The sequence below is a fragment of the Nannizzia gypsea genome, genomic scaffold (genome assembly GCF_000150975.2).
Source record: "Nannizzia gypsea CBS 118893 supercont1.4 genomic scaffold, whole genome shotgun sequence".
Classification (NCBI taxonomy): Eukaryota; Fungi; Ascomycota; class Eurotiomycetes; order Onygenales; family Arthrodermataceae; genus Nannizzia; species Nannizzia gypsea.
In genome coordinates, this window is record NW_003345198.1 from 2,504,399 (window position 1) to 2,517,408 (window position 13,010).

The 13,010-nt window shown below is 47.5% G+C and overlaps 5 protein-coding genes across 5 annotated transcripts; 3 read left to right on the plus strand and 2 right to left on the minus strand.

Annotated features, from left to right (window-relative positions):
• Positions 1–244: 244 nt before the first annotated feature.
• MGYG_05643 (phospholipase D1) lies at positions 245–5,581 on the plus strand (the record flags this gene model as incomplete). The annotated part of the gene is made up of 3 exons (XM_003173008.1): positions 245–364; positions 476–5,442; positions 5,512–5,581. The coding sequence occupies 3 exons, from the start codon at positions 245–247 to the stop codon at positions 5,579–5,581; spliced, it is 5,157 nt and encodes a 1,718-aa protein (XP_003173056.1).
• Positions 5,582–6,637: 1,056 nt separating this feature from the next.
• MGYG_05644 (proline-specific permease) lies at positions 6,638–9,338 on the minus strand (the record flags this gene model as incomplete). Its single annotated transcript, XM_003173009.1, has 11 exons — positions 6,638–7,064; positions 7,129–7,217; positions 7,288–7,789; positions 7,849–7,999; positions 8,060–8,153; positions 8,216–8,393; positions 8,472–8,679; positions 8,742–8,755; positions 8,834–8,850; positions 8,974–9,001; positions 9,166–9,338. 11 exons carry the CDS (start codon positions 9,336–9,338, stop codon positions 6,638–6,640), a joined length of 1,881 nt encoding a protein of 626 aa, XP_003173057.1.
• Positions 9,339–9,981: 643 nt separating this feature from the next.
• MGYG_05645 (hypothetical protein) lies at positions 9,982–10,539 on the plus strand (the record flags this gene model as incomplete). The annotated part of the gene is made up of 2 exons (XM_003173010.1): positions 9,982–10,246; positions 10,388–10,539. 2 exons carry the CDS (start codon positions 9,982–9,984, stop codon positions 10,537–10,539), a joined length of 417 nt encoding a protein of 138 aa, XP_003173058.1.
• A 204-nt stretch (positions 10,540–10,743) lies between these two features.
• Positions 10,744–11,864, minus strand: MGYG_05646 (hypothetical protein; the record flags this gene model as incomplete). The annotated part of the gene is made up of 4 exons (XM_003173011.1): positions 10,744–10,884; positions 10,949–10,984; positions 11,514–11,574; positions 11,770–11,864. The coding sequence occupies 4 exons, from the start codon at positions 11,862–11,864 to the stop codon at positions 10,744–10,746; spliced, it is 333 nt and encodes a 110-aa protein (XP_003173059.1).
• Positions 11,826–12,388, plus strand: MGYG_09095 (hypothetical protein; the record flags this gene model as incomplete). Its single annotated transcript, XM_003173012.1, has 2 exons — positions 11,826–11,948; positions 12,248–12,388. The coding sequence occupies 2 exons, from the start codon at positions 11,826–11,828 to the stop codon at positions 12,386–12,388; spliced, it is 264 nt and encodes an 87-aa protein (XP_003173060.1).
• Positions 12,389–13,010: the final 622 nt, after the last annotated feature.

Here is a 13,010-nt window from a genome sequence, read left to right on the forward strand (position 1 = left end):
GCAAGAACTACAGCTACGGTTCCCACCTCTTGGAAAGATGAAGTGCTGATGGACGGTGTTATATCATAGTTGCGGGGAGTGAGCTGCAGGATATACTCCTGCTGGGCTCATTTAAGAAACAACGGCGCCTACGCTTTCAATCACGCACTCCAGATAAATTTCAAACAAGGGCCTCTTATCAGCATAAAGAAGACTCCCCAACCGATTGTCATATACGAGTATACGACACTTATTACCGCAGAAAATGGATGAAAATGGCGGAAAGGGAGTCCATGAAGGACGGGCCTTGAACACCGAAGACACGGCCGATGGAAATGGCAATAGAGGCACTGAGCCCTTGGCCACGGTTGAGCGCGCTCATACTGTTAGTGTTTCAGAACCGGGAAACCCTGTGCAGTTGCTCTTCCTTGCATAGCAGTGGATTACGGGGTACATTAAATGATATAAGCTAACTACGAATGTTCGAAATATGTAGGGTCATGCCGAGCCTGGTCTCCAACCTACCACCGGTGCATCAACACCTACAGCTCGCCGAAGTGTACAGTTTTCCCGGACGGAGGGTGATAATGATGCACAGGGACAACGACAATCATACTCCAGGCCACCCTCAGAGCTCGCAGCAGATGAAGAAATAGCCCCCAAACGTGGACATTTTCAATTTATGTCCAAGCTCCGAGCTCTTGCCCCTTCAACTTCTCGCTCCGCGGGCCCAGCTTCTCCTGTAGGACCAAGCCATGATAGGACGATGTCTGACGGCGCAGGACCACTCTCGGATCTGGCGGAATTCCGGTTTCCCCGATCAGAGGATGCAGGTGGTGGAAGTGATGCAGATGCGGACGTTGAATCTAGCTCCGAAGCAGGTTTCGGTGTGCAGATGAAGAAGAAGAAACGCAAAACAAAGAGACTCCCACTTGATATCTCTAATACGACTCCGTCTACTCCGAAATCAGGCCTATCAGCTGCAAACTCGATTCATCCATATGATGATCCTCAATCCGCTAACGCCCCGCTGACCCCCCCACTGCATCGCTTACGAGAAGGTTTCTCCGAAGATGAGGGGAGAGACAGGTTGAATCGGGATAATATGTGGCGGAGAAGAAGCAATTGGCTACAAGGCACTCGTGGAAGAAGCATTACTGGCCAGCGGGCTGATGGACAAACCTCTCAGGATGAGAGGCGCCCGACAAACTTACGGCGGCTCACAGGATTCGGCGGAACTTCTGACCATGCAGACGGCATCAGCGGAGCCTGGCGCCGACACAAAGCTGAGCGTGGTTCGAGCCTCAGTGCTCAGAAATGGAAGCAGATCAAAGCTGGTTTCAAGTTGATTGGCCAGCGTAAGAAACAGGAAAACACTGTCGACCATGTCAAGTCTGCCGAATTGCTTGCTGAGCTGACCTCGGGTGTACCCGCCGCTCTGCTTTTGGCAAGTATGTTCCAACGAGACGAGCATGGAAGTCGGCGCATCCCTATCCTCCTTGAACAGCTCAAAGTCCATGTCACGGACAGCGAGTTTGATTCACATTCCTCCGGCGACCGCCACCTTGTATTCCGCATAGAACTTGAGTATGGTAGCGGAATGACCCGCATGAAGTGGGTAATACATCGGACACTTAAAGACTTCGCCAATCTTCATTTAAAGTACAAGCTGCAGATTGGTACACAGAGGTATATCCAATTACGAAGCCATGATTCTGGGCATCAGCTACCACACTTCCCAAAGAGCGCCTTTCCATACATGCGAGGTGTCCGTGGTCTTGATAGTGATATAGAAGACGAGGAAGATGAAGCCGCAGAAGATACCGCTGCCGATGCAACCAGCGGAAATGAGCGATCAAGGAAGAAGAAACGAAGGTCCTCCATTGCCCTCACAAGGAGACGGTCCAGTTTGGCCTCACGACTCGACGCTCCAGCCAACTCAGACAGAGCCGTTGACAACAGTACATCGAACAAACGGGAGACCTACCCTGAAAAACAGAGAAAGAAGCTTGAATCATATCTACAAAAAATGATACGTTTCCTCATTTTCCGACCGGATAGCAACCGTCTCTGCAAATTCCTCGAGCTCTCTGCACTTGGCGTCCGTCTGGCAGCTGAAGGAAGCTATCACGGTAAGGAGGGATACTTGGTTATCCAATCGTCCAAAGGGCTTGATTTCAGGAAAGCTTTAAACCCGTCCATGGTGAAATCCCGCCATTCTCCGAAGTGGTTCTTGGTTCGACACAGTTACATTGTCTGTGTTGACTCTCCTGAGGAGATGCACATATACGATGTCTTCCTTGTCGACCCCTACTTCCAAATCCAGGCCCAGAAGGTCCGCCTTAGGGATCAAAACCCAACAGAACTAAAGGAGTCCGCAAAACACCCACAACATCATACTCTGAAAGTGCAGAATTCTGAACGCAGGTTGAGATTACTTGCCAGAAACGACCGCCAGCTTCGTCAGTTCGAGGACTCCATTCGTTTAATGCTTGAAACTACCCCTTGGGCTAAGCCGAATCGATTTGACAGCTTTGCTCCCGTGCGACCAAACTGCTTTGCACAATGGCTAGTTGATGGGAGGGACTATATGTGGGTAGTCTCACGGGCAATTAACCAGGCAAAAGATGTCATTTACATCCACGACTGGTGGCTAAGTCCCGAGCTCTACATGCGTCGTCCAGCTGCTATCAGTCAGAAGTGGCGTCTTGACCGTTTACTTCAACGAAAGGCACAAGAAGGTGTGAAGATCTTTGTTATAATGTATCGAAACATTAACTCTGCCATTCCCATCGATTCAGAGTATTCGAAATTCTCGCTACTTGATCTACATCCGAACGTCTTTGTCCAGCGTTCACCAAACCAGTTCAGGCAGAATACATTCTTTTGGGCTCATCACGAGAAAATTTGCATTGTGGATCATACATTGGCATTTGTTGGCGGGATTGACCTTTGCTTTGGTCGATGGGATACGCCGCAACATCTCATTACAGATGATAAACTTACTGGGTTTGAAATGACGGACTCTCCCAAAGATGCAGATCATTGTCAACTGTGGCCGGGTAAGGATTACTCAAACCCGAGAGTCCTTGATTTCTATGATTTGGATAAGCCGTATGAAGAGATGTATGATCGTGAAGTTGTTCCACGTATGGCGTGGCATGATATATCAATGCATGTTGTAGGGCAGCCTGCTAGAGATCTTACCCGACACTTTGTTCAAAGATGGAACTACATTCTTCGCCAGCGTAAACCCACGCGGCCAACTCCATTCCTCCTACCTCCACCGGACTTCAACCCAGTGGACCTTGAAACTCTAGGCCTAGATGGAACTTGTGAGATCCAAATTGTCCGTTCAAGCAGCATGTGGTCCACTGGCACTCCAGATGTTGTTGAATGCAGCATCATGAATGCCTACGTCAAAATGATTGAAAAATCAGATCATTTCGTCTACATCGAAAACCAGTTTTTCATCAGTAGCTGTGAAATTGAGGGAAAGAAAATCGAAAATCATATTGGCGATGCATTGGTTGAGAGAATCATTCGCGCCGCTAACAACGAAGAAGCGTGGCGTGCGGTCATTCTAATACCCCTTATGCCTGGTTTCCAGAACACTGTAGACACCGAGGGCGGAACTAGTGTGAGATTAATCATGCAATGCCAATATAGGAGCATTTGTCGCGGAGAATCCTCCATTTTTGGTCGCCTGCGTGCTCGTGGCATCGAGCCCGAAGATTATATTCAATTCTTCAGTTTAAGATCCTGGGGAAGAATTGGACCAAAGAAAAGTCTTGTCACGGAACAATTATACATACACGCGAAATGTATGGTTGTTGATGACCGAGTTGCTATCATTGGGTCTGCGAACATCAATGAACGTTCCATGCTTGGCTCAAGAGATTCGGAGTGTGCTGCTGTTGTTCGGGATACGGACTTAATTGAGTCCCATATGAATGGAAAACCGTACTTGGTTGGACGTTTCCCGCATACCCTTCGAATGCGCCTGATGAGAGAACATCTAGGCTTCGATGTTGACGAGATTGTCGAAGAGTATACTTCTGCCCCTGCTGAAAACGCGAGTATAGATAGGACGTTTGGAAACCAGCCTGAGGTTACAATTCAAGCTGAAAACATACCCACTGACGGAGAAAATCAACCCGAAAAAGATGATTTAGAGAAAAAGCAGAAAGTTCAAGAAGAGTTTCTGGCAAGATTTGAAGAAATGCATAGCTTCAATCATGATGTCGACTGGGAGCAGGCAGGCAACCCAAATCTCAAATCGAACAGAAAGCTTACCGCAGATGCTAGAGTGACAAGGAATGAGGACCACCGAAAGGACCTGGAGGGCCATGGAGTGGATCAGATGAAACGTAATGAAGAGATTGTTGGCACTACTGGTCGTGATACTTTCCACAAGAACAGTGTCGAGGTTTTGGTCACAGGTAGGACCAAGAATAACTCTGCCCCGTCCACAGCGCCATGCGACAACGTTTCTGGTGTAGCAGGCTCGACTGCTGATGCCAAACAACAAACTGCACCAGGTACGCCAGAGACCCACCCAAGAAGTGCCTCTATGTCTAGCCCCCGAATGACAGGACAAAATCGACCTGCTGCAGCCAACGCCACCGATGATCATATACAGCACTTCTCGCTTGACGCCACGCAGCCGAAGAATACCTCACATTTCCCTTTGGATGAACCGAAGCGACCCATTCTAGACAAGGATTGTATGAAAGATCCACTCCTCGACTCATTTTACCTGGACACCTGGCAGGCCATTGCGGAAAATAACACCAAGCTCTTTCGGAGCGTCTTCCGCTGCATGCCAGATAGCGAAGTCAAGACCTGGAAGGATTACAAGGAATATACAGCCTATGCGGAAAGGTTTGCTGACATGCAAAACCATTGTAATGCATCAGCCGGAAACCAATCTTGTCCTCGTAATGGCCCCTCGGGCACAAATAACAACTCATCAAATGGCGGAAAGCTGGGAACTGAGCTTGGGAATGCTCTTGAGGAGGTGAAGGAGAAATTTGCAGCTCATCATTCTTCTGAAAAAGACAAGGAATTGCATGCAAATTTGCATCAGTGGGCAGTAGAGGCTAACCAAGCACAACTTGAACGGCAACAGCAGGAGCTGCTCCATGTTGACAAGTCCATTCCACACCCTGATACTCCTTCTCATATCGCCAACAATGCCGATGCAAGATCGTCCAATTCCAGCCGTCACGCGGAATACTCTCACACTCCTGTTGCTCCGGAGAGGAATCTTGAGCTACCTCGATCTTCACATTCTGAAGCCCCGGCCCCAAGCATTGGCATGTCCCAGCGACGAAGGCGGAGAGCAACTACCCGTAGCTCAAGAAAAGAGTTCCACGCGGTAGATGATATCATGGATATGCACGAAGCAGCCGAATTGCTTGGCTTGGTGCAAGGCCACCTTGTTACTTGGCCGTATGAATGGTAAGCTGACATATTCATATAACCTTAAGTGATGTTATACACTTTACTGACAATTTTCCTGGTCCACAGGCTTGAACGCGAAGAACAAGGAGGCAACTGGCTATACACACTCGACCAAATTTCACCCCTTGAAATCTAGTAAGTCCTTCTCTCCACAGTGCATTATAACTTAGCATCTAACAACGATATAGTAATTGAACAAGAGCACTCTTGCAGTATATATATATTCTCTAAGCATATGTTCCTGCAGTCATTTCTGCATATTCCTTCAATACCCACAAACTCGCTTCTGTCTGTCGTTTATAATTGTTTCATCAGTTTCTTTTCTTTTCCGCTTGGAGCATCCGGAGCCACGGTCATCTATCGCTTGTTTAATAAATACTTTTCTAATTTTATATTCTCTTCGCCTGTTAGTATTGTGGGTTATATTTATATTTTATATCTCCATTCTTGTTGTCATTTCATCGCATCCTATGATTTTAATATAGATTTCTAGTTTAGCTAATAATATAAAATGCACTGCCTCCATATATATTGCATAGCATATGCATATGCAGCGCTAAACAAAAGGGTCTTGTCCACATGTAGTTATATTGTATATTCGACGGCTTTTCCCGATAATTGGGCTGCAGGGAATATGCATAATTCATCGTGATATAAACACGATGTGCATCCACTAACTATATAACGTGGGGATCGTGTATATTTAGATCAGCCTCATGCATAAGTACGAAGCAAGCCAGAAGATCTGACTAGTTCCTCGTTTATAGGGAATTGCTGATGGCTGGTAGTCAATAAGCATGTTAGCCCTGTGAACGAGGTGCATCTCACGCAAGTATAATCGATCTGCACAGGACCCGATATCTACCAATTGACCTATGACTTGGTTGATTGCTATATATGGTATCCAGGTATAGATGTAAGACGAACTATGTACAAAATGCATCATGCATCTCAGTCAGTTTCTGCATGCAATGCTCATCATGTATCGCAAATTTGCAGAAATCTCCGCAGCGAGGCGAAAAAAATCGATTAGTATACAGCCTCCCTTTTCCGTTGTGAATGGTATATTTGCCCAGCCGTATCCAAAACTCCCGCTCAAGTTAAACGCCGACCATGTAAAAAGAAAAGAATGAGTATTTGTTTGATATCACTTGAGCCGTCCCGCGCTGCAAGTTTGCGAGAGGCCAGTGGTTTATTTCATCCAAGTCCATATCCATCTCAAGAATGTTTTACCGTTCTCAGCAGTAAAGCCATCATCTGGGAATTCCAATCGCCCCTTTCGCGTTTTGCTTGTTACCTGGACAGTATTTTGGAGATCATTCGAACGCTCGGGGCCCCATCTTGAGATGTGGAACCCGTGCTTCTTGACCTTGTAACCGATTATCAAAAGGAAGAACACGGGTACTCCGATGTATGCGGCAAGAAATTGCCTGATGTTGAAAGGAGTCTCTAAGAAGGCTCCTACACCGTTGAAGATGATAAGGATAATGCATGAAAACAACCCATATGCACCTTTGAGCCATTGGCCGTGTGATTTGTATGGGTAGCGCGGATGGTCTCGCTCGTAGCAGCCGGACTGCGCCTGAGAAGTATTCCCAAGAGTTTTTGCTTCATCGAGCCTGAGATATGTAATTTAGCTGGATGTTTAGGGATTTCGAGGTTAATGGAGCGGAAATAACTTACGTTCTATAAAAGCATAGATACGTCCCGCAGATTGCAGTATACACAATCAGACATGACACAGTGCAATTAGTTGCAAGCTCTCCGAGTCTCTATAATTTTAGATTATCAGCACATGACCATCAAGCGAAGCATAAAGGTTAGGCTTAAGGAAGTACTGACCTGGCCAGGACCTCCAGTAGGTCCCATATATGCAATCATCATCAAACCGGCTGTTGCGAAAACGGTTCTTAGGGGTACACCCAAATGGCATTCTTGTAGCCTTCGGGTAAGCCATCTTGGGCCAGTTTGCTCTCGTAGGGCCAACGTATGTAGGACTCTCGATGCCACATACATCGAGTTTATGGCGCAAGTAAATGCCGAGAACACATACATGGCGTTGAAAAAGTGGGCAAGAGCTGGGAGACCGGCCTCGACGACGGCAATGAGGAAGAGCGATGAACTGCCGACCGACTCTGCCTTTCCGTTCAAAAAAGGATGGTTTCGTGGAACCAGGAAGGAGGCTGTGAGCATGGCGAGGGTATAGAGCGTAATGACACGGAGGTTGATCTTTCGGGCTGCCATCTTCATGCTTTCTGAGTCTGCGAGAGACTTGCTTTCTGCGGCCGTAGCAGCAACGATATCCATTCCCACGTATGAGAATATCACATTAATGCTGGTAGTCCTAATAGGGGGGTTAGAAATCGCATATTCCCTGAACATAGTCGTAGAGTTAGGACTCACCACATCCCTAGGAACGAGCCCATGGTTCCTTTAATTTCCATCTGGACAGTGTTGTCATCTCCTCGCACCTTGTAATCTCGGCAGATAAATGAAAACGGCTGGTCCCAGTATTTCGTCCCAACAGGGTCTTTGTAGTATGCGTTTGATCGAGCTATAACAAAACGTTAGGAAAGAGACCGCATAAGCATGGTAGATATTTGTTTTGACGAACGCTGCATGGTATCCAGCACAACCATCAGCACGATGATCATTGTAATGAAGATGAGTTTTATACTGCCGAATAAATATTCCAGCTCACCATAATACTGTCAAAATCTGTCAGTTACACCATCACGATTTAAATAGGAAATACCATGGTTGCCCGAACCTTCACAGGAAGCATATTTATCATCGTAACGAGGAATAAGAATAGCGATATCCACACGGCAGGGTGCACCTTTATGCCGGTTTCCCATTCTAGGAGAGTTTTCCCGTCATCATATCTGAATTTTACGGAATTTGTCACTGCAACAAGTTGATCTGCCGCAAGCACAGCGTATGCAAACCTGGAAACAAAGATATGTCAGTGGATGATCTTTCAAGGGTGAGATGATAAGCAAGAGCCATAGGGAGAGGAGTCTAACCAGTATATCCAGCCAACGGCAAACCCAACTCCTCGATCAACGAAACGACGGGGAAACTCCATGACCGGTGCATTGACAGGCATGAGAGCTGTCATCTCACCTAGACATGAAATGACTGATGATATAACAGTGGCCATAAGGATGTAGCAAAGCACAGCACCGCCGGGACCAGCACCGGCTAAAGATCTTCCACTCCCAAGAAAGAGACCTATAACCAGAGTTAGAACGAGATGGCTAACATATAAACCATGTCTAATAGAGCCGACTTACCATTCCCTATTGTTCTAACAGCAGGAAAGGTTGCATGTCAGTACAATAAACAGGATTAACGGCTAATAGATAGACATCGTAGGTCGACCTACCCTGAGAATGCGATCATCTATAGGTAGAACACATGTTAGCCATCTCAATGCTCCATTCACATATATTATAAAACACGTCCGTAAATGAGGATGGACTGTGATAACTTGGTAACTGGGTAAACAGGAGGTTGAAGACTTACGTTGATCTGTCGCTCGCCCAGCACTCGCCTATACAAAGAGAGAACTTCGTGTCAGCCAACAACGTCCATCGTCCAACATCAAACAACGAACAACAAACAACGACGACGTTCTCATCATCAACAACCGCAGCCGTTACTCCTATCCACGGCCACTGCTTCGTCAAAGATCAAAGATAGTGGGTTCTTAAATACCAGACACTGAATCCCTTACGAGCACGCTGCTCTGTGTCAAAAGTTGGCTCCTCCACCATTGCTTCCACCATTGTTCGTTCTGTGGGCGGATAGTCTGTACTCATCATCGTGGGCTCTGTGTGGTATTCATGATAGCTCGGGAGCGAGTTTGGAGGCTTCTCAGCAGGATCCATATTGTTCAACGCTGCCGTGGCTAGATTGGGCTTTTGTCCATATACAATCCTCCTCCAGCCCCAGGTAGCAGCCCTTCACGGTCAACCAGCAATCGTTTGAAGGGCCAAAGACGTCTTTAAATTGTGGAGACTGAGGCCGAGATTGATATCCTCCCCTGAAAACGACGTGACTCGACAACGGAGGAGTCTTTTGGTGCTATTATGCGTCAAGGAATGATGAATATTCGTTCAGAAATGAGAAAAACGAGGCTGTCCACGCCTAATTAGAGGTTAAGGGTGCGGAAACTTCGGACAGCGGCTGATATCGACATTTCTTGCATCCCGTCAGTTGTCTTGTCGCTTAATCGCAGGAATAATAATAATAATATTTGGCCCTGATTGCAGTTTCAACCCCGCGGGTAGATCAACAGGCAACGGCTCGGTTTACCCAAAGTTGCAATATGAAGGAATCGGGGATGCTTGAAGAATAAAAGCCACTGATTCAGAGCGCGGCCTGCAATTACTGATAGACTTCGGGTGGATGGTGGTAGAAGGCTGATCATCGGCTTGCACGTCTCGTATCAAGACACACTAAGATGCTGCGGTACCAGGACGTGGGCACTGCAGGGAATTACCCTCCTGGTCTCTGAAAAAGAAAAGAAGCATGCCTCAAGAAGCAAAAGGGAAAAGCGTAAACCCTGAGGAGGGCCTTGGTGGCGCGGTACTACTCGGGAAGTGGATGAAGATGAATGCTGGTCCTTGTCCATCAAGCCTCGGTGCTGGACTAAAACCCGCTAGCAGGGCTACTCCAGGAGTCAATCTACGGCTTTACAACACATACCAGCGAAGTTTGTTCCCTCGCCTCGCTCGTGATGCGTCAGAGCGTACAAGAAGAGGTTTCGTGACCATGGAGAACTACGGAGTACGGAGTACGGCTTCCTGTCTGATCAGGGGGTGATGAAGGGAGCTGGAGCCTCCGGGCAGTTATGCGGTGTGGTATAAAGACGTGGTCAACTGTGGATGATGGTACCGATGCACGTTTTCTGATCTCGAACAACAACACCAATCAGTCGGTCGAAAAGAGAAAGTCATCGTTACTTTATCGGCATTCCATGGGCGTGTTCGATGGTCCGTCTTCCCGCTCAGCCTCAATCTTTTGGACGGAGGAAAATCCCAGAAATCTCGGCGAACCATGAACCATCGGAGCGATGATCTTTCGTAAATACTCTGGTGAGCCGTCCAGATAAAACAGACAGTGTTGTTGTGGACTGCAGTCAGCGTGTGAGGCAAACCTGCACAAGAAACTCGGTATCGCCGCGTGGTAGTTATGATTTTGCTTCGAGAAGCAAACACTCACTCAAGGCCCTCGGCAAGGATGGGCATTTATTATATGTCATTTTTTGTTTTCGACAAAAAAGAAATGGTGTTAATAATCTGTCTCTGCGCTTGACTTGAAGTCCGAACTTAACTGTTCATTCCCACGTTTAATCGCAACTAAACGTGGGTGACAGAGGAAAACAATGTGTGAAGGATTTGGAGAAACGGCACGGATAAATTCAGCATAAGACTGGAGAAACGGCGGCCTTAACAAAGTTACCACTCGTTACTCGAGGGCTTGCTTCTTGTCTTACCCTCAGATGTTGTCGTGACGAGGTACGATCCGCAGTCTGTACGGAGCGTATCATAGGGGCCAGCCAGCAGGAGCGTCTGTTCAAAAAAACATGAACTTCGGCGATGGGATTAAGGGAGTTAAAACTATAACATCCCAGGATCTACGTATATATACGAGGCTGCTCTCCACACCTCCTGGGAACATTCCCTCGCTTTCGTCGCTTTCGGCGGTGTTTTAGCAGACATCTCTTTTGCCCACAATGGAGCGAGAAGGCTGTGGGGACAGTTCACTTTAAATACATAGGAGAAAAGAAGCACCAGGTTGGTATATAAGAAAGAAGAGGGCAGAAGGCTGATGATACACTCCCCAGAACTCGATTCTTTGTCCGATCATGGCCAAAAAGACAACCGGAGAACATTCCCAGCTTGGGCATCAGCGCAAATGCCAAATTACCGCTGGAAGCCGATGCATAAAGGGGGAAGGGGAAAAGAGTCACGAAAGACCCCCTGATCGCTGACCATTCTAGCAATGCCCATGACGGTTGATCGTTTTCAAAAGGACCTTCAGGAGATGAAGATGCTTACCTTCTTGCCGCCAAAGGATAAAATGATGATGGCCTTGGCTTTCCAGTTATCTCTTCTCTTCCTGTTCGTTCGTTAAGTACCCTTTGCCGCAGTGTCTCTCTATCATAAAAATTTGATTGATAATCCCACTCTTCTCGGCAGGCCTCTAGACCATGGAAAAAGAAAAAGGGGGTTTTGTGCTTCTCACAGGTCCAGTCAGGCTCTAGGCAGTCTGTTCATGTGGATTTACAGCCCAGCTTCCGTACCCGCCCCCCACCTCGCTGGCTGCCATTTGTCCTCTCGCTCTCCTTCCCCCCAGACTGAGCATATGAGATGGCAGAGGCAAACCCTGGCTGGGAGGGCCCCGGCCATTTCTGGGGGAGAGGCAGAAACATCTTGCGCAAGCGGATCCTCCCACCGCAAAGCGTACCAAGTGTAGAGGACGCATGCCAGTACGTAAGTATAACTCAGGGGAATGCGCATCCTCCTCGAAGATGTACGCTGCCTTGCAGCAGTCAGCCAACTATCTCACCATCATCATCGTCGACTCCCAGTTGCCCAGCCTCAGGCCTGCCCATCAGGTTCAGTCATGATCAAGTCCTGTCCTCTACTGCTTGGCTTCTTGTGACCTCCCCCAACTGGGCCATGCGTTTTTATTCGACAAAATAGGAGGACCAGCAAACTAGCTCATGGAGCAGCAAATCTTATCGCTGCTGGTGTGCTCGACTCCGCCTGCTCCGCTTTTTAACCAACAGTCCCTCGCTTGTCGTGTCCTTGATCTGATCCCAGCCACAAGGATCTGGGGAGAGGGACCCAGCAGCAGCCATCTCCAGGCAGAACGGAAAACGAAGAAGAAAAGAGAGAAATCATCCTCTTCAACGAACAGTCCGGATTGAAACATGCACGGAGTGTATTTTTTCTTTTCTTTGCAATGGAGGACGCCTGACAAATGAATGGGTTGGGTCTGCCGAGCTCTTGCTTGCATCGTTTATCGGGAAAAAACGCCTCCAGAAGCCGCAAAGAATGAGAAAAGAAGCTGAACAGGAGAAGCCGATAACGACCAGGGGAGTTCAAGTCCCAACCCTCTTTGAGCGCGCCAGAGCAGATCCTGTGTCATAGTAACTGCACTAAGTGACTTCCACGGCCCATCAATTCCAGCATTTATTTCCCCATATTCTCAGCCTTCCGCTGAGCTAGAGAAATTAAAAGGAGAAAAGAAAAAATTACAACGACAAGCCATTCCGGGAGTTTATTGTATTTCAAACCGCCCATTGGACGTCCCTCTCCTCCCAGAGGACATAGCCGCAGCTATTCGAATTCCTCCCATTATAATTCGGCCTAGTGGCCAACGGTCTTGAATATGTAGATTCTACTCTGTACATATAAGGGCAACTATTTGTTATGGAGAAGTGAGCCCCTTCACGCCAATTGCGGAGAAGTTAAGGAGTATCTGCTCCAGTTATCGCCGGGGAGAGGGAACATATTGACCATTTACTCCATACAAGTACCCTAAAGTAC